The sequence below is a fragment of the Haliotis rufescens genome, unplaced genomic scaffold (assembly GCF_023055435.1).
Source record: "Haliotis rufescens isolate VD_foot unplaced genomic scaffold, xgHalRufe1.0.p SCAF_9, whole genome shotgun sequence".
Classification (NCBI taxonomy): Eukaryota; Metazoa; Mollusca; class Gastropoda; order Lepetellida; family Haliotidae; genus Haliotis; species Haliotis rufescens.
Window position 1 is genome coordinate 6,212,814 of NW_025964383.1, and position 22,053 is coordinate 6,234,866.

General features: G+C 43.8%; 1 protein-coding gene across 5 annotated transcripts in view; it reads left to right on the plus strand.

The window, feature by feature from the left end:
- Positions 1-22,053, plus strand: part of LOC124118726 (succinate--CoA ligase [ADP-forming] subunit beta, mitochondrial-like) — a 49,942-nt gene that overhangs the window by 9,079 nt on the left and 18,810 nt on the right. For all 5 annotated transcript variants that reach the window (XM_048391378.1, XM_046480967.2, XM_046480969.2 and 2 more), the window contains exons 5-8: positions 2,895-3,065; positions 3,830-3,929; positions 16,740-16,901; positions 21,694-21,836. In XM_048391378.1, coding sequence (XP_048247335.1) covers positions 2,895-3,065; positions 3,830-3,929; positions 16,740-16,901; positions 21,694-21,836 — 576 coding nt within the window. The remainder of the gene's footprint in view (positions 1-2,894; positions 3,066-3,829; positions 3,930-16,739; positions 16,902-21,693; positions 21,837-22,053) is intronic.

A 22,053-nucleotide genomic window follows, 5' to 3' on the forward strand; every position in this document is an offset into this window, starting at 1 on the left:
TCCAGACTTGATTATTTACAGGCCGCCATCAAATACCTGGAATATTGCTAACATAAGTGTGGTGTAAAACAGTAGACAAGCCAAACAGATAATTGTTTATCTTATCCTTCATTACTACCTTAATGCTTCTGACCCGTGAAGATCCGGGGTAGAATAGGTCTTCAGCAACCCATGCTTGCCGTAAAAGGCAACTATGCTTGTCGTAAAAGGCGACTAACGGGATCGGGTGGTTAGGCTCGCTGACTTGGTTGATGCATGTCATCGATCCCAATTGCGTGGATTGATGCTGATGATGTAAATCACTGGAATGTCTGGTCCAGACTCAATTATTTACAGACCGCCATCATATAGCTGGAATATTGCTGTCTGCGGCGTAAAACATCAAACAAAACCTTAATGCTTCTACTGCCGTTTTCTCTCCCCTCTTGACTTGACTGAAAACCTCGGGGTCTTTAGGAAATGACACACCCAACTTGCCCGCAGGCTTCCCCAGATGGCTGACTATGACGCCCTGGCTCTCAGCACCTGGGATCTCCTACCCGCAGTCTTACCAGTCATAGACATCCCCGTAGGTGGGAGATTGGGCAGGTTTGGGTCCAGTTAGACAATTCTTCAAGATCCATTTGTTACCAACATCCTTTGTCAGGGGTACTATCTCTCTCTCAAGGCAAACCCACCGTTGACCTCTTACCCTGTGGGTATTACCCACCCCCCAGGATCTACTCTCCAGTGTTCCTGGTGCCCAAGAAGGATTCATCCAAATTCCGGCGTTACATGGCACATCCACCCTAATTTCATAGAGTCTGTTGAGACTGCTCAGGACCAGAATCAATGCAAACGAATCTCTGATCAGTCTCGACCTCCAGTACGCTTATCTTCATGAGCCCATCCATCCCAGTTGCAGGAAGTTCTTTTTTCCAGGGTATCCACTACCAGTGGGCGGTCCTCCCATTTAGCATTTCCATGGCCCTGTGGTTATTTGCCCGGATTACCAAGCCAATGACCACATACCTGCACCTGAGGGACGCTCAGTTCGAGTGTTACACCAACGACTATCTACTGAATCATCAGGACACGGTTTTTCACAGGGATTTCACACTTCTTCTAATTGCTCAACTGGGATGAATCGTCAACAATCTCAAGGCGGAACTCGCTCCGTCCTTCAAGCTCCAATTCACAGACGACTTGTTTGGCTCAGAGCCGGATCTCCCTCTGGTACCAAACCACAGGTGGTACAAAATACAGCACCACCTCCTTCCTGCCCTTGACCAAGCTCGTACACTTCGTCAATGGCAGGAATTAATGGGCCTTCTTACGTCAGCTGAGGATCGGACGTCTAGAGACCAACTCCAACTACTCATGCTACACTCCCGTTTATTTGTCGGATGCACACTCGGGCCTCCATACCAGGGGACTCGTCACTCATCATCCCTGTCTCAGACCTTCAGTTCCTACGGATCGCAGAATGACCAAGATCCCGGAACTTCAGGCACTATTGCGGTCGTTTCGTCTGGAGGATCAACATGCCAAGTTTCGTCCCCAAGCCTGGGATTTGAACATGGTATTAAAGTCGCCCTTTGAACTGCTCCACTCTTCATCTTTTTTCAATCTTACAAAAATGTGTCAGCAAGTTAAAAGGCCACGGGTACGGTTCGAGCGCAAGGTACATGGTGCTGTCCATCTTGGTCTGTACTGGGATTTCATTGCTAAGAATCAACTTCCTGAACAGCCGGACAGATGCTTCACCATTCCCCCCTTATCATGGATAGTGGGCTCCAAGCACAAGGTTAAACTACTTCTGTGCCCAGTTTGAGCCTTAACGTGTAGCTCGGAAATGACTGTTCATTCCGGTCATCCCAGATGGAAGTTAGTTGTAACACTAGCTCAGTATGGCTGCGCTCAATTATCCTGCAGGCTTACGACCAAGTTTGGACCTGCCTAGAGCCAACAACCTCCATGTCGCTTCGACCATGGCTCTCCACATCAACTGTTCTATCAAATCCATCATGGAGGGTTGTTTTTGGCGCTCAGATACTCAGAGATACCCCACAGATTATCTCCAAGACATGGCTCTTGAGGATGTGCTATTTGTTTTATTCCAGCTGCTTGAAATGGAATTTAGAACTTGGCTTTTTTCTACTTTTCCATTTTCATGACTGGATTTCACACCTCCAACTCTCCCTGGGGTAGCTCTAGCCAACAGGAAGGTCTGTGGTTTCCAATTTTTCTCGCTCAGTATGCTATCTGGCTACCTAGACTGACGGGAGGGTCTATCCCGAAAATTCCATCTGAAAGTTATTCCCACTGTCCGTTCTGTCTGACAAAAATGCATTAAAGTACTGTAGTGATCGAGGATTAGATAAAAAAATTAATAAAATCTAAATATGTTTTACATTTAGATTCTTATCCTGCATTACTACGTCTAAAGTGCCCTCCCATCGCTTTGCTACCTCCCTGCAAAGTTTCAGATGTACTAGCAGAGATGTGGGTATACCTGACGTCACTACTTCTGGTCACGTGGTGGCTGTGGGAGGAAGTATGCCACACAACTGGTTGGTACAACAATTTCTGTAGCCAGGACCTCTCACAGCTCTGTCTTCCTAGCCAGAGAACAGCAGTAGAAGCATTTAGCTAGTAATGCAGGATAAGTATCAATGAGCTTTGATTTTATTTCACAATGCGAAGACGTTATTGTGAGCACACATCACCAGAAGAAGCATGTCAACAAATCTGTACTTAAGTATTTACACATGAATCTCTTGTATCAATTTTCCCTGGGGCATCTCCCTTTATGAAAATTAATGTAAAATAGAATTGTTCTGAGGTGTTGTCTGATTGTTCAGTGTGAAAAGTTTCTAGTCCTATTTCTTTGCTACAAATGTTATGATTTGCAGGGCCCAGTGCTGGTTGGCAGCTCGCAGGGAGGTATGAATATAGAAGATGTGGCCAAAGATAACCCCTCTGCTATTCTGAAGAGTGCAGTTGATATTGCATCTGGTCTGTCAAAGGAACAAACGATCAAACTGGCTGCAGATATGGGTTTTAGTGACCAGTGTGTTGACGAGGTCAGTCACTCAAAGTTAATGTGTGTGTGTTTTTAGTTGAATTTGAGATCTTTATTACAAACATAGTGAAGAGTTTGATTGTGAGATAATAAGTCTCTACATCTCGTATATGTGTTATTTCAAGGTTTACTTTGATTTATTTGTTGTGATAAAACTTGATTTTGTAGATTTTCACTTTTTCAGTGATCAGTATAGGGTGGTAAAATGAACTACCACTTCTTTTAGTGATCACACTGATTTTACTTTTCCAAAATATCAAGAGCAGGATATAAACTCATCTGATACAGCAAACTGAATGATGTGAATTGCTAAGCAGGGACACCTGCAGTGTGAGTGACTGAGATTTTAAGAGCGATGCTGTGGTACTTTTTGAAGTGTTTTTGCTCTTATCCTGCTTACAAAATAGATACACATTTCAATTAATTTAATTATAAAAATTATAAAAATCGAAATTATAGGTGTTAATTCTTGATACTATGGTGTTTGCTCACACAATAGCAGTTTTGAATATTCCAAAAATGCCCATGTTTGACATACCCCCGGTATGATGTTCTCTGCTTTGGCTTGGTGTGCTATATGTAGAACAATTGCCATTTATTTATTTTCTAAATTCATGTGGGTTATGAACATGTGAACTTTATGTATAAAAAATGGTATCTGTATTTGATGATTGTACAGACCTTGTTCTGATGACTTTACACTCTGTGTATTCTCCATGTAAAGTGAATCCCAGTCAACAGTTACACATGACGTGTATGTTACAGGCGGCAGACTATATGATGAAGCTCTACAATGACATCTTCCTCAAGTATGATGCTACGTTAGTTGAAATCAACCCCATGTCAGAAGATGCCAATGGACGAGGTAAATACTTTGATTCCAGGTAGAAATATTGGTGGTGTAGAGATTTCTATACCAACCACAGATTTTAGGTGTCTTCATGTACAATCTGATTTACTTTTGCCAAATTTAGATGACACCTTAGATAAAGCTATCATAGACATTGTTTGCCCCCATTGTCCAACTCAACTGCTGGAGAATTCTTGTTTTCTCCTTGAATTTAGTTGCATTAACCTCCAGTAGTCTGAAATGTTATCGGGGTGGTCGGGTAGCCTAGTGGTTGAAGTGTTTGCTCGTCACGCCGAAGACCCGGGTTCAATTCCCGACATCGGTACAATGTGTGAAGCCCTTTCTGGTGTCCCCCTCGTGATATTGCTGGATTATTGCTAAAAGCGGCGCAAAACAACACTCAATCACTGAAATGTTATCCATAATTTTTTTCCTTAATGTGCATTACTCCTTATTGCAACTACTGCTTACCTTATGACAAAGAAAACAGCACTTCGCAATGGTCCCCGGTAAAGAAAGAAGGATACTTTTACTAGGACCCATCGCAATGGTCCGTGGTGACGTCACATCTGATCATATTCCTCCTTGTTGCCAAACGGACATGTTCTGCTTTGTTTGGTCCTCCAACTTTAGGCTTAATTTAGTGCATAAAATTTCGTCTGTGACGGTGAAGTATGCCTAACATTATGTTCCCTTTTTGCGAAATAATATGTATGTATTCCACGTTAAAAGACTTTTGTCTGTTGTTTCCCCGCCATTTTGTAATTGCGTAATATGTTTCTCTCCTATATTCGAGGTACTTATTATTGTTTGCAATTCTTGTCTAAGTATTACCATGATTACTTCATGTATGTTTAAATACCCTTGGCCTTTTGTGGCGTTATCTACAGTTTCACATTTGTATTTTGATACACTTTAAAGTCATAAATTTTCCCAATTTAAACTTTGGTTTTATTATCGATATGTACAAGTCTACTTCAACTACAACTTCAAGTTTTGCGTAACTGATCCTGGCGTGGTGCACTAATTGTCGTGGCCAAAATCTTCTAAAGATCCTCATCAACATTGTTTGGATTGCAATCAAGCACTCCAAATTTAAAATGTAATTTTTGTTCACCTCTCTTTCCTTCGAGTTTCTCAACTTATAGACAGGTCCCGCACATGCTTTACCGTGCTCCTGCTGGCCTGGTGCCACCGCATGCCTCGATCCTGTCCACACCTGCAGGCGTCTTATCACAAGGGCTTGCGTTGACCTCAGCGTCGACTATGACTACATCTTCAGGGCTTCCAGCCACTCCTACGATGTCATCGACGTGGGGTTGGCTTAATGCCGAACCCCCTGCCTATCGGTAGTGCAGCCCATGTATGTCACCGTACTTGGAGACTTCCTGGATGCAGAACTTCATGCAGTCCATGTGGTAGCAGTCCATGGCACGGATGTACTAGGTGACTTCGACTGTGATTCAGCCTCCATCGTAAGCAGCGACTCCTACGCGCATTGACCTTGGTGCATCTTATCAGGCATCTACTATATCAACTGGGATGGATTGTCAATGAGGTTATGTCCAGGTTAACTCACTCTCAGGCTCAGGCAATGGCTTTTGAAAAAATAATGCATGCGGGTGGTATTTTGTTGGGTTTTTTCTGGTTGTTCAAACTAGTATGTAATCAAATAAACAGTTGTGTACAATCAACCTGGGAAAGGGCCTGTTTACATAAATGTATTTCTTGATGAGCAAAATACTGGAATACAGTATTTGACTACCGTTGGACTTGGAATATTTAAAGATGTTTTAAAAAAAAAAAAAAAAAAAATGGAAATAAAAATGAAACAGTTCCTTACATCAAGCATCAAGACCTGTACGCAGCCATCACTTAACTCAACTGGTGGATGATAGAGTCGAACGTCTTATGAGGCGTCTTCTTATCTGGCTCATCGCAAAACTACACCTGTTCGTACATGCCTCCCTTCAGGGATGGGGCTCATCTACAGGGCCAGACAGCCTCAGCCTGTGGTACTTTTCATATCAATAACGCTCATTCTGGCCATCTCACATTGGCAGGAGCAGCTACGGTTCACCCAACTCACAATCTCCACCAACAACAGCATGGTGGTGTGGTGCCTGTGCAACGCACTCTCACTCCCTTCGTCTGGAACTACAATTCCTAGTCTAGCACATCCCCGGATGTCAGAAAATTCTGGCCGACGCCCTATGCCGACTTCACCCGAGGCGCATCAACTGGTGCATCAACACTTCAATTAACCCAAGATTGACCTTATCTCGACACATCAGAACCACCAACTTTGTGATGTATGTCTCACTGCTACCAGATCCGCAGACTGGGCCGGTAGATGCAATTGGCATAATCCTGGGAAGGGCTAAAAGCGTACTCTTTTCCACCTCCTGTACTACTTCCTAGGGTGATACACAAAATCATAGCTACCAAGAGCCTTACTCTTACTTTGGCCATGCCCTGGTGGCCAATGAAGGGGTGGTTCTTCGACCTCAAAGGCCTCGCAGAAGACAATACAACTACCCTTCCCAGAGTGGCCGAACTTACTCATCCACCCTCACAGCAAACTACATCACCCAATGCCAGGCAGATTTCATCTGCACTCTTGGTTCGTCTTAAAAAGGCTCTAATCCCTAACAGAATAGCGGCCAACCCTTAAAAAGAAGTTTATTTAAGGAGTAATCCCTCCCCACAGCAGAACAAAGCAAAACCACATTTGTCTTCACAAGATGTCATTTATGCATTAGAAAATGCTGGTTGTGGTGATTTCCTTTGGGTGCAGACATGTTTTTTGGTGGTAAAATGCACATTTGTGCTTCAAAATTTAGTAAATCAAATAAACAAGTCAATTTGCATATTGCAATGCTCATTTTATAAATAAAATCAGTGTGTTGACTTAGGAAACCTATCATCATGTGCAGAGTTTTGGAGAACAGAGCAGGTGCAGTGTTCAGTACGTGGCACCCCAGGCATGAGACAAGGACACTTTCTGGAGACGACATGATCTGTCACTGCAGATGAGCTATGTTGTTGCCTGAAACATGGCTCTCAACATGTGTTGCTTGAAAGCATCTTCTATTAACTATATTGGTTGGAACATTGTAGCTTCCTTATCAGTGTTGGAAGCCTGGATATAGTCTAGCTCATCCAGAGTGTTCAAAAGTATAGTGGGAGGATGAATGCTCTAGCAGAGTTTAGGGTCAATTCTAGGTGGCTCAATCCAAACTGACAAGTTCCTCAACATTTCAACATGTGACAGCATTGTTGAGAAAGCTGTGGGGCTGTCGGGTAACTTAGTGGTTAAAGCGTTCGCTTGTCACGCCAAGGACCCTTGTTAGATTCCTGACATGGGTACAATGTGTGAAGCCAATTTCTGGTGTCCCCCGCCGTGATATTGCTGGAATATTGCCAAAAGCTGCGTAACTCACTGAGAAAGCTGGCTTCTTTGAATTTATACCCACACATCGTCATAAGAATATCACGTTTCACAATGTTCTTCTAGAGCGCAATTACCAGTGTGCAACTCCCTTTCCCAATTCACTTACAAATAAATAACAGAGAATACACAGTCTCGATTATCTCAGCTCAGTGAATTACGTCCAAAGCAGTGTATTGTTAAGTGACACAAGAATGTGAGTTCAAATAATTTTCATAAGATCCTTATCATTATCTCAGCTAATATTTAGTCATCTAATATGATCTCTCTCTTCATATTAGAGGTGGACACTCTCCAACGACCCTCCCGGCCCTCTCTCTAACCCTCTAAACCGTTTAAAGAGTTTTGGTACTTGGTGTATCTTGCTCTGCGATGATTACAATACGACATCAAAACCAAGCAAGAGCTTAAACATGTCCGTTCAATATGTGCATTTCTACAATCCTTGCTCGATTCTTCCTTCTGCTGTATTTATCAAAGCAAAGGATGAAATATTCACATAATCAAGTATTTAATGTCTAAAAGTATTTCGATTGGACATCTCACAATGGTTGACATTTCTCTTTATGACGAGTCAACACGAGGTACGTTTACATATATCTACTGTCTTAATCGTTATAGCCATAGTCTATCTTGATATACGGATTGTTACGACAGTAGATATATGTAAATGTACCTCGTGTTGACTCGTGAGCAGAAGGGGGTAACCAATGAATGACACCCTAATAACTATCTTCCATACTTTTCATGGAGATGTCTGATGTTCTTTGAGTCAGGTGTTGAGGGGTCTGAGGGTTTCTCCAATGTACTGGTGGCCACAGTTGCAGGGGATCTGGCGTATACATCCTCTGGGGTTGGGACTTGTGCAGCTGGTGCCTCTCATATCAAATGGCTTGGTTGATAATACTAATAATTATTTACGGTTCATTTTCCAATTATTGGAAAATGAATATAGAGCCAATACTCTTTCAGATCAAATCCTCCTTGGGGCACCTATTGCATTTTCCTTGCTCAAGAAAATCTACATGACATAGTTGTAACCATTTTCCTTAATAAAAAATGTTACCACAATGTTACCAAAAAACTTCATTTTTGTATGATATACGACCACCCTTACGGGGCCTCATCCTCCACGGCGCGTCATGCCAGGGGGAGCAACTCTCACCCAAATCACTTTCCTTATGTCATCTGTAAGAGACAGACGTGCTGATTTTTCACACAAGACAAATTAAGAGAATCTATCGTTCGACAAGAACCATGGCTGACCAAACTGTATGTATGGTACATTTCTTTCATTGCAAAGGCGTAATACCTCGCATTGTAAAGTTATAAGAGTTGTAATTATACGCCACGTGTACGTACATTTGAATTCAAATGGCCGTAATGGCGTCCACATTGTAGTTCCACGGTCTGATACATGTAACATCCAGGCCATTAGAAACGGCTTGGGGTTTTGTTATATCATACAGCTTTGGACTACATTTTTTTTGGTTTCTTTCCCTTTACATAAACCCAAGGTGGTGTGTTAATTTATAACTTCAATTACCTTTTTTATGGGTTTTACACCTTAGCGTGTAACACGCCCCTTTGGTGTTATAATTATACTACGACATTGGCTATTAGTATCGCTATCTACATTACGCCTTTGCTTCTGGTTTCACAATTTATGCACGTATCTTTCCGATCTTTATATCGCACTGATACACTTCAATACCCTTCCCGCCCACATCAGAAATTACAGTCTTTTTTTTACAGACCTTCAAACTGTCTACGGGTTGTTCTGCAACCATCCTCCCCAAAGACCGGCACGAACGCTCCCTAAAATGTCTGGCGGAGGATGATGGGTCATGCCCAATATGCATTGCCTTTACCCCCCGGGCCCGAAAGAAGAGACAAGTTGACTTGCTCCACTTTGCCCGCGGTTGCCCCCCTTTCCCGCGTGCGGTGCGGAGTTGAAGGCTGCTTACATATGCTTCGAGGAGCAATATCATAATGCATACCAACAGCTCTGTGTGTCCGTACACTCCGTGTATCTGTCGGCAGTACAGAGGGAGTTAGCGGGGAAGGGGCTGGCCACCTTTTCGGAGTTGGCCACGCTTCTAACGGAAGTTCACAGTCATCTTGCGTGGGACGCTATTTGTAGCTGTGCCTCGCAGATGATGTGCGCTGTTATGGGCATGCGCAGGCTGTGGATGTCGGTATCTAAATACTCGTCTTCAACACGCCAAGACCTCCTTGCTTTGCCGTATAAGATGGGTGCCACCCTCTTCCCTGGGGCTCAGCAGGTGGTCCGAGAGGCCGCTCAATTGTATGATTCCAATACAAGAGCAAGAGAGGCAGGGGCCGGGGCAAGGCAGCTGGTCGAGGCCAGCAGCCTTTTCGCAGGGCCATGAACCCATCGGGTTCCCATTAGCGCCCGAAGAGCCCCGGATGGACCCACAGTCGCAGTCGCACTTCTTATGAAAGCTGCGATCGAACCGGTTCCCGAGGGACAGGAAAGCGAGGGCTTCTACTCGACATATTTCCTAGTCACCAAAAAAGACGGAGGGTTCAGGCCTATTCTCAATCTGAGAAGGCTGAACAAACTTATAGAGGTACCGTCCTTCAGGAGGGAGACACTGCGTTCAGTGATCTCAGCTGTCGAGACAGGAGAATGGCTAACGTCAATAGACCGAAAAGACGCCTATCTCCACGTACCCATACACCCTGAGGTTTTCTTTCGACGGGAGGTGTTATCAGTTCAGGGTTCTACAATTTGGCATCTCCACGGCCCCGAGGGTGTTCACCAAGCTGATGTTGATTCCTGCCCAAGTGGCCAGGTCGAAAGGTCGGTTCTGACACCCATACCTCGCCGACTGGTTACTAAGAGCTCTATCGCAATCCCTGAGTCAGATAGCTACACAACAAGTGATAGACATTCTGATCACTCTAGGGTGGATAATCAATCTCAAGAAGTCAGTTCTGAGCCCTACTCAGAATCTAGTCTTCCTAGGGGCGAATTTCAACACGAGCGGACTTGTATCTGTCACAAGATCGCATTGCCAAGGTCAGAAGGGTTACTTCCCAGTTCCTTCTGTCCACAAATCACACTGCTCGTACATGGCTCCTGTTACTGGGCAACATGGCGGCGACAGTGGATGTGGTCTAGTGGGCGCGCTTGAGAATGAGACCCATTCAACAAGCACTCCGTTGACTTTGGGCGAACTCGGAGTTCTCGAGACTGTGCTCGAGACTCAGCAGTGGCTCATTACACACCTTCAGTGGTGGACTGAGGTCGGGAATCTGTCCTGGGGGCTCCCTCAATACTCCAGTTCCGAGTTGCATCCTTTGGGCATGCCAGCAACCTATGATTGTGGGTTCGAATCCCGGTTCGCCCCGATTATGTTTCTAGGTTTGTCAGCACCATACCCGTGCTTGTGGGTTTCACCGAAATAAGACGTGGCAGTTCCTACTATGGTGCGACTCTCACGTTATCAGGGTGCTACCTGTTTATCTCCCGGGGTTGGACAACGTCCGTGCGGACGCTCTGTCTCGCCGGATCCTTGCTCCTCACGAGTGGAGGCTTGACCCGGGGATATTGGGGATTATCTCCCTGTCATACGGGTCGTTCCAGGTGGATCTGTTTGCGTCTCGGGTGAATCACCAGACACCAACGTTCTGCTCCCGAGTCCCTGACCCGAGGTCGGTGGCAGCGGACGACTTCAAGCTAGATTGGACGGACAGAGTTCTGTGGGCATTCCTCCCAGTGCCTCTGATTTCCAAGGTCCTGTCTCAGCTAGCCACTCAGCCTGCACGACTACTTGTGCTCCTGGCACCTTTTTGGTCGGCGCAGAGTTGGTTTCCAGTAATACTCCGGTTTCGGGCTCAGCCTCCTGTTCTATTACCTTTACCACCGGACCTCCTATCCAAGAACGGGGCCCTCCACCCGAATCCCAGGATTCAATGGGTGGCTTGGCCACTGTCAGGAATCACCTCAAGAAGAGCGGTATTCCTGCACGAGTTTCAGACACAATACTGGGTTCGCGGAGGGATTCGACAAACATTCAGTACATGGATAGATGGGTCTGCTATGCGCGCTGGTGTGTCGATAGAGGGATTGCAGATCCCTTTTCTGCAGATCTCGTAGCCGCACTTGAGTTCCTCCAGTCGTGACTAGATGACGGCCTGGCCGCATCGACAGTCCGAGGGTACTCTACAGCTATCGCAGCTTTTCACGTCCCTGTCGACGGGGCACTTCTGGGTGCACACCAATTAGTGCAGCGCTTTTTAGCAGGTGTGGACAGGATCCGACTGCCAGTCCGGCAGATCAGTCCCCCTTGGGACTTGTCAATCTTTCTTGATTGGCTGTTCGGTCCTTCCTTTCAGGATCTGTCGTCTCTCTCTCTTCAGCTGTTGAGCTGGAAGACGGCGTTCCTTGTGGCGGTAACGTCCGGCAGACGGGTAGGCGACATTCATGCTATGTCAACCGATCCCGAACTAACTGTCTGCCACCGGGGACAGAGTCAGTATTCGACTACTGGACTCTTACCGTCCTAAGGTCGCACACGCCTTCCACGTGACGGCTTCTATTGAGCTACCTGCTCTTTCACAGCCTTCCTCGTCAGGGACCACTGCAAGACATGCTCATGTCTTGGATGTCCGCAGGACCCTCAAGGCCTATATCAGCAGAACTAAGGGTATCCGTAAGGATAACCAACTATTTTGCTGTTACGGAGGTAGGAAGGCTGGCTCACCTGCGAGCAAACAATCTATCTCGAGGTGGATAGTTTCAACCATTTGTACAGCGTATACGCTTACAGGCAGGGACCCCCCTACCAGGTTGAAGGCTCATTCGGTTAGAGCAGTGGCTACGTCACAAGAGTGTACGCTCTGCTCATTAAGGAGATCTGCTCTGCGGCTATTTGGAGCCAGCCGAGCCAAACATCAAACATTACCAACTCGACAAACACTCAAGAGAGCGTGCTCAGTTTGGTCAGTCAGTTCTCCGAACTGGGCAAAGTTCTAATCTCTAGTCAATTGAGCCTTCAAGATTTTAGACTGTCCTCTGGTTATACTGCTCAGTAATGGTGGTCCAGATTTTATCTTCTGCGGTCGATAAAAATCAGTCCTTACTACTCGATAATACTCGTATTTGCACACGCACTCCTTCGATACTCGGGGTCCCTCTGGCCTAGCTCAGCGTGGGTTTTTGTCTCTCGTGATCTACGCCCCTATATTACTTGTTCAAAAAAGTGAGGGGGGGTGTAGGGGTTCGAGTTCTCAACTTATGACAAGCCGCAAAAACAGGCTTTATCATAATATATGGTCGACCACGCCCTGTCCCTAGCCCCCACCTTTCGACGGTGGTGCTTCACGATGAGGTTGGTTCCATTTATTGAACTATATATTTTATTCTGTTGAATAATCAAATACGATGTATTTATTTATGCCTCTTGCTGACGGATGCCCCTTCCTATATTATCTTTAGGAATCTATCTTGATGCAATAGGTGCCCCAAGGAGGATCTAATTTGAAAGAATTTTACAAACCTGTACAGGTTATGAATTCTCTGATGAAATCCTCCTTGGGGCACGGCCACCCACCTCCCCACATTCCGTCAGCATTAGACATATGGAAAGTGATTTGGGTGAGAGTTGCTCCCCCTTGCGTGACGCGCCATGGAGGGTGAGGCCCCGTAAGGGTGGTCGTATATCATACAAAAACAAAGTTTTTTGTGTGGTAACATTTTTTATTAAGGAAAATGGTTACAACTATGTCATGTAGATTTTCTTGAGCAAGGAAAATGCAATAGGTGCCCCAAGGAGGATTTCATCAGAGAATTCATAACCTCTACAGGTTTGTAAAATTTACCATATTGTGACTTGTTTTTACTAATAACTCAACTTGTGAGAGGCTATAATTGAAAAAGTAATAATAATTCAAGCCTACTATGTATAAACTATCACATAAATGATAAAATAAGGACTCAATGCATGCACTACCTTTTGTTTGACTTTTTTTTTATTTTCTCATTTTTTACAACTGAAAAGTGCTTTCTGACACAAAAACAGTATCTGCCACCAAAACATTTGACCACAACCATCATTTTCTTGTCTATTCGATACAAAAACATAAGAGAGATCTAAATTTGTTTTGTTCTACTATGGGGAGGGGTATGTCAGCAGTTTGAGGGTTTGGCCACTACTCTATAAAGGCTATTTGGTGCCGGAAGCTGAGGCCATGGCACATCGTCCCTCCACCAGGGGGTTATACAATAACAAGTGGTGATCATTTGTAAGGCAAAGAATCAAGATCCCACGACAGCCTCACCTCAATTCTTAGCCGAGTACCTCCTACACTTGTGTACCAAACGACACTTGAAAGGCAGCACTATTACTACATATTTGGTAGTGCTTAATTCAGAGTTTGCTGTATCAGAGAATCACAATATGACCAAGGTTCAAGAACTACAGGCCCTCCTATGCTCTTTCAGGCTGGAGGATCAGAAGGCCAAAATCTGTCCCTGCTGCTTGGCACTTCGAGGATTGCGCTGGCCCCACCTTGGAGTTCCTCAATGCATCATCCTTTTTTCAACCTCACCAAGAAAAAAAATTCTCTTGGCTTTAGCCACTGCAGCACACATTAGTGACTTACATGCACTCGACATCACCCATGTCCTCTTTGAGCATGGTACGCAGGGAGCGGTTCACATCAGGCTGTGATGGGATTTCATACCGAAGAATCAGCTACCAGGACAACCCGATCGGTCTTTCACCATTCTACCAATCTCTATGATTGTGGGGTGGGCGAAGATGAGGGTGAACTCCTCCAAATTTTCATCCGCTGCTCCAAAACTAGCAGTGGCACGAGGAAACGGTTGTTCATTCCTGTATCCTAGACATCCACGACCAAAGTCAGTCACAACACCATATCAGTATGGTTACACGCAGTCGTCTTGCAGGCTTTTGAGATCACTAACCTCGGTCCTCCGAGAGGGAATAATCCTCATGAGATCAGAGCGGTTACCTCAACCCTGGCTGTACATAGCAACTTTCCTATTTGAGCAATCATGGAAGGATGTTTGGGGGAGGTCAGACACCAGCCATTATCTTCAAGATGTGGCACTTGAAGATGTCAAAGGTGTCCGTAGCTTTGGCCCTCTCGTAGTAGCCCAGCAGGTAACCAATCCCTAACGCAAATAATGAACATCCTCTGTCATGTCCGGAGCCAGTCTTACCAGACTTGTGCGGTGTTTATTTGACATGACCATGGGATTTTTCCAAGCTTTTAAGCTTTGGCTTGGTGACGCAGTTAAGATTTTAGCTTATGCCAATTTCTTTTTACTGTTTGTTCACATGGCCTTATCCTCAATTTTCGTTTGATTGAACGAGTCTTACTGTCTGGCTTTTTGTTTTTGCTATACTGTTCCCTTGACACACATGTCGTTTGAAGGGATTATATATATCTTGAGGTTTAAAATCTGAAGGTATACCCACCACAGATGCATTAGAAGTAATGCAGGATAAGTAAAACATTTTAGTAAAATCTAAATATTTTTTACATTTGTATACTTATCCTGTGTTACTACGTCTAAGGGCCCACCCGTTGCAGACTTGCCTGACATTTTTTAGCATGGATGAAGAGCAGCAATGTGATCAGATATGATGTCACCACGGAAGGTCACATGACTGCAGTGATGAGTCCTAGTAAAAGTAGATTGAAGAAGGAAAAATATTTTTTTCTTCACCTAGGACTAACGCGAAGATCTGTTTTCTTTGTCGTAAGGTAAGCAGTAGATGTTTTAAGGAGTAATACAGGATAAGTATACAAATGTAAGAAATATATCGCGTTTACTAATAGTGTCATGTATTCGAGTGTATGAATTGCGTGTCCTACCTCTAGTGACCCACATTTTGAGAGGCATGTGACAAAATTGAATAATTAACATTAAAAAATGTAGCCCTAATTATGAATAGATCCAGTGTTCTGCTCAGGCAGAGGCTGTGATTGTTGCAGTGATTTATTGATTGGTGCATAATGCTTAATCTCAGTGGGTCATCATGCGCATTCATGTTGATAGTTTGATTTATATAACTATGGGGATCACTGACTGTCTCAAATGTATTTTATATCACTGGCACAGCTGTTCAGTTATTGAATGTAAACTTCCTGTTTTTCGTTGCCTTATGTGTCTCACTTTACTATCAGCGCCTTTCACTTGTTGCTAGTTCAAATGGTCCTACTAAATCGAGCTTACACATTTTACAAATATAGTAGTCATATGGGCAATTTTTAAAGGTTCTTTCCTGTAACTAATAAACCATGACCAAAAAGGAAAATCAGCTGAAAAAAGTTCAGAGAAAAAAGACTTATAAAATTTGAATCATCACAGCCTAAGTTGTCTTCATATGATGCCCAAAATGCATCTGTTAGGAATTACCCTGGTATTACAGAATTGCCAACCACAAGTCATGTCAGCAATACACACAATGTTTCGTATGGCAAAAACTTTCAATCAATCTGGCTTCCCAATTACACATGGTTGCAGCATAACTCAGAAGAAATACTGGGACATGCCAGCTTTGTATAATTTATGTGAAGTCATATTCAATGACAACTAAATTCTAAATTTTTGAACTTGAAGAGACTTGTTAACGGCAGTGATGAAAAACAAATTGTTGAGACTACTGACATTGGACATTGTTGCTACAATATATAACGTTACATCTGAGAAAGATGCCATGTAAAACATTTTGTGTATCGCTGATATTACTTACCTAGTGGATGGGATGGGGGGGGGGGGGGGTGGTTGGCATGGGTAGCCCAGTTGTCTAAAGATCCTGGTTTGTCGTGATTAAGTTTCTTGGTTTGTCAGCACCATAACCATGTTTGTGGGTTTCACCAAGGTGGCAAAAATCTGACATCTGCGTCACTTTGGGCTTTCCTCCCATATTAAACTGAAACACAGTGATATTACTGGAATACTGTTCAAAGCAGCGCCAAACCCAACTCAAAATGACCACGTATTTTCTTGTTGAAAGGGTCACTGTCCCAATTGTTCAATTAGTATACACTCAGTTGAATGATAATAGTGAATGTTTTTGGTGCACCATGTCCACCCACTAAAACATAAAGGAAGATCATATATAAAGTATATGTACAAGTGGGAATACGAAATAATGAAGTGTGAAGAGAATGGAAGGAGGCTCATTGATGGCAGCAGCCGAGAGAGAAGTGCTCCATAGGCAAAAGTTCTGTGACAATTGGATTTAAGCATGGGCACTGTTAGCAGTTGTTGATAATAAGATTAAAGATTTCAATAGGTTTAACATTCTTATTTTGTAACTATAAAGAAGCAGTTATTTAACAGTATATGTAAAATTCATTGTTCACAGTATTCTGCATGGACTGCAAGTTGAATTTTGATGATAATGCCTCATACCGCCAAAAGGACATTTTCTCTCTCCGTGACTGGAGCCAGGAGGATGACAGAGACCAACGGGCAGCTGAAGCAGATCTCAATTACATCGGGTTGGATGGCAGCATCGGTTGTCTTGGTATGTTTGTAGGCTTAATAGACGTGTAGAGGCACTGCAAGGACTGATAGAGATCACAATGAACTGCTACATCAAGTGTATTGGTATGTCTGTAGATCATTGATAGACATGTGTAGCAGAGGACTGACAGAGATTGCAATGAACTGCTACATCAAGTGTATTGGTATGTCTGTAGATCATTGATAGACATGTGTAGTAGAGGACTGACAGAAATCGCTATGAACTGCAACATCAAGTGTATTGGTATGTCTGTAGGTCATTGATAGACATGTGTAGTAGAGGACTGAAAGAAATCGCTATGAACTGCAATGTCGGGTGTATTGGTATGTCTGTAGATCATTGATAGACATGTGTAGTAGAGGACTGACAGAAATCGCTATGAACTGCAACATCAGGTGGATTGGTATGTCTGTAGATCATTGATAGACATATGTAGTAGAGGACTGACAGAAATCGCTATGAACTGCAATGTCGGGTGTATTGGTATGTCTGTAGATCATTGATAGACATGTGTAGCGGAGGACTGACTGAGATCGCTATGAACTGCAATGTCGGGTGTATTGGTATGTCTGTAGATAGTTGATAGTCATGCGCAGCAGAGGACTGTCAGAGATCTTTTTCCTTGTGAAAATGTTATTTTTAACTAATCCCTCCACAACAGTTTGTAAAATTCCTTCTTGCTTCGATCATATGACTGTAGAAAATTGTGAAAACAATAATCACTGGAACACATCCTCCTACCACCACGCTCCCAACATGTTCCTGTACTTCTCATCACTTTTCCTTCATGGCCCGTAGTGAATGGATGTGTTTGCTTCCACTCCCTATTTGGGATTGGATTTGTGTGTCATTTCGGTTTGAATTGAATATCTTACTATATACATTTATCTATGGGTCCCAAGCGTTCCTTATCAATAAATATGTGACATTTACGTCTACTTACCCTCCGACAGGTTTCTTTTCCCGCCAGACTTCAAACTCCTCTAGTAGGCCTGCGACTGTCACCTCCACCACATCAGCAACACATACAGGCTCATCATCAGCTGGATCCGACCTGGGGGCTACCTCACCTGGTTCATCAGCTCTCACAAGGTCATCACCCCTCCTGTCTGTTTGCTACGGAACTTGTCCGACGGGTACTGCGATGGTGCCTCTCATAACTACTTGTGGCGCTTCGGCTGTGACCTCTCCCAGCCTACTGTCATCTTCCACTGATGCCTATTGGCAAACCCAACCTCATGTTCCATTGTGTCAGTCGACCTGGAACCTTCAGACCCCTCATCAGACAAAGGCAGCTTCTCAGACGTATTTAACTGTGCTATCCAGTTGCCGCCTTCCTTTCCGGCTCCTCTCCCGGATCCTCATGTGGTGCAGGCGCTTCCTCAAGCATTTCTCCAAGCTACGGGCATCGTATCCATAGGCTCCACTTTCTCAGGCATCGCATTCACAGGCGCAACTACAGGGTTATCAGCCTTGGATGTTCGGTACGCCACCATTGCCTCCTCAGGCGCCACCTGTTCCCTCTTGATCTCAGGCTCAGCTGTCACAGACTCTGCCTTAGTTATCCTCACCTTGGGTCAGCTCACCCCTGTTGAACTCTCCTCAGGATGTCAGTTCGGTATGACATTTACCACTCTTGTCCCCTCAGGGTACTCCCATACATCCCTCACACCTCATCAGGCGTCTCGGGTTGATTGTGCCTTGGACTCGGCATTCAAGATCCTGTTCGTCGTCTCCTAACAGGGTTTCCAAGCTTGTGCATTCTTCACCGAGGGGCTCCTTTTGTGTTTTGATGGCTAGTGTTGCTACATCTAATGGTTAGGAGCAGCCACTCTTCGCTTCTAAGGATCGGATACTGTGGATCATGGAACGTAGGTATCATACTGATACTTTCCTTTGACAGCTGTCTTTTCTGCATTCTTGTTTGCAATCTCATAAGCCTCCTGCATACATGATTTCCACTTTTCCACATACTTTCTTGGATCACTCTTTCCTTCTCCTCTATCCAGACCAAACATAAGGTCTACTGGCAATCTAGGCGATCTGCCAAGTAGGAGATAGAATGGGGAGTAGCCGGTGGAATGGTGGCAGGTGCAGTTGTAGGCATGTACTACTTTATTCACATGATTTTTCCAGTTGCTCTTCATTTCTTGAGGTAGTGTCCAAAGCATTCCTAACAATGTTCATACCCCTGAGGATGATGTGGAGTGATGCGTGACCAAGTCATTCTACAGTATTTCTGAATATGATGAAACAGTTATTTTCAAATTCTTTGCCTTGGTCATGGTGCAGTTTCTGTGGAAAGCCAAAACGTAGTACAAAGTAGTTGAATATTTTCTCAGCTGCAGTTTTTCCAGATTTATTCCATGTAGGGTAAGTTTAAACAAATCTTGTAAAATGGTCAGATATTACCAACATGTATTCAAATCCACCCAAACTTTTTTCAAGATGTACAAAATCTATGGATACCATTTCAAATGGAGGTGTTGTCGTGATTGGTACCAGTGGGGCTCTTTGCATGATAGCCGGTGGTTTGTCTTTTAAACGACTGCACTCCTTAGTCACATATGTCTCCACATCATGCAGCATGAATAGCCAGTAAAATCTCTCTCTAACAAGATCAGTCACTCTTTCTGTCCCTAGATGACCCATGTCATTGTGGAGTTCTTTCAACACCAATGATATTCTGTACACTTTTGGCAACACTATCTGAATTCTTTCTTGTAGACAAAAGATTGAACTTTTGTGACACAGTATACCTTCCCTGTTAAAGAACAATTTGCTGAATTCTCTGAATAAACAGTTGAGCTCAGGTTTCTCTTTGTCAAGTACCAAATCATGCACCTTTCTCCTACTCTCTTTCCATTGCAGTAGTTGTAGGATCGGGTAGATAGCTTGATCATTTTTCTGAGCTTGTCGAATGTCTCTTGGCGTGAAATGCTGGAAAGATCTAGAATTGTCAGTTGGTAGATCAAGTTCTGTCAGGCCACTGCAATTGTCTGTGATTGCAGATATCCATACTATCTCATTAGAATCTCTTGCCTGAACTGTCTGAATGGAGGCTCCTATAATGTTATGACTTACTTCTTCTGTACAATGTGACATTTATTCATGAAAGTCTAGTGACATCCTACTTTGTCCATCAGCGTCGCTGTTCTGTTTCTCAGGCATGTACTTTATGGTGAATTTGTAGTCTGCTAGTTCAGCTGCCCATCTATGTTTTGTTCCATCAAGTTTGGCTTTTGTGAGTACCTATGTTAGGGGATTGTTGTCGCTGTAGACGGTAAAGTTTAGTGCATATTAGAGACAATCACGGAATTGCTCAGTGAAAGCCCATGATTTAAGAGCTAAGAACTCTAATTTCAATACTGTTTGGATCCTACACTAACTTCCCCACCACTGGTCGTCCTTCCTCACAACACTCCTGACAGCGGTTCTGGAAAGATTGAGGTCAACTCTTATCAGACTACTGGGTTATTCCGACTCTTTGTTACGGGTGCCAGTTAACCTCAATTGCACAACCGCCTCTCACGCTATGGCCCCTTCAACTACCGTACTTAGATGTGCATTTGGAGCCCTTACAGGACAACATTTGGGTCCATTTGGACAAGGGGCCTTTGGAGCTCCTGTCTCCAAAAGGTCTTACTCCGGGATTTCACAGCCGCATCTTCCTGGTGCCGAAGAAAAATTTGTTAAAGCTTGTCGGATAAGAAATAATTTACATGAATTTGTATATTCTTGATATTAGTATACTCACCCTGACACAACAAGTATTTTGGCCTGCCCATCTGTCCCCAGTCTGGATATCAAGCTGATTGCTGATGAGAAGATAGTGAGGGAATAGTGACTGATAACTCAGGTAGAAGAATCCTGTTTGGGTTCTGTGTTATATGATCAAAGTGAACAAGGAAATTGCAATGTGTTATGTCAGGATAAGTATGAATATCCAAATTCCTGTAATTTGGACCAGACAGTCGAGTTATTGATATTGTGTGCAACTTTCGACACCATCAGAGTGCAAGGACATGCTATCAACCCTCTGTCGGGAGGATATAGTGGGGAAGTAATTCAAAGCCACAGTCTGCAACTGCCGTCAATGCCACTTGTGACATGTGACCAGAGCTTTACCTCCAAAGCTTCTCTCAACTGAAAGTTCTATTGATAGTCATTCATGATTATCCCTTTACTCCATAACTTTGGCAACTGATGCTACCTGCTTGTACTTCTGTGGTAGGGGTGAGGCCAAATGTTTCCAAGGCTTGTTCTGAAGTTTGACACTGGAGCAAAGTGATGGATCCAGGTCTCATCCTGGGTTACAATATGCATTTATTAAACTCGTCAAAAGTTCAGTCGGTGATCTTCTGATCTGGTATCAACATAGTGGGTAGCCATCTTGTGGACAGCTTGCTCTTGTAGAGTACTGTACTGACCCAAGACTAATCCCAATAGTGTCAGCTTCGGTCAGACAGAACTTTGTGTCTGTAACTTGGTGTTGTGTCTTTAAGAGATGACATTCTTAATACACATGTTGAAACCTCACATATTCACAAAACAATAGCTATGAGGCCACACACTTTTCAATTTACCCTGGTAGGCTTTATTCAATAAGAGATACAGAGGTACTAATGAGACAACAGACATATAGGCTCTAGAAGATGGATAAGTGATTTAGAATGTAGTTGACAGGGAATCCAGCAGTATAGTAGGTTGCTGATTTGTGAGGGACAGGACTGTTTGATAAGAACTTGTCATGAAAATATTTTCAGCTATAAAGCAATGTCTTGTTTGGCAGTGAATGGTGCTGGTCTGGCCATGGCCACAATGGATATCATCAAGTTGCATGGAGGCACTCCAGCCAACTTCCTTGATGTCGGTGGTGGTGCCACCTCACAGCAGGTGACGGAAGCATTTAGACTCATCACATCAGACCCAAAGGTAAGGGTTAACACAAACTTTTGATCTGGTTTTATTTTCAAGGTATTTGGCATGGTTGACCCTCTGTGCTATTTCTTATAAGTGTTTGATTTAAAGATGTTCATTCTCTATTATCAACATATTCATTATTGGAACTATATGGGGCTAAAAAAAATATATTCTTGGTTCTCAGGCACCGCCGCATGATCATAAAGTCCGCTTCACGTTTCGTTTTTAT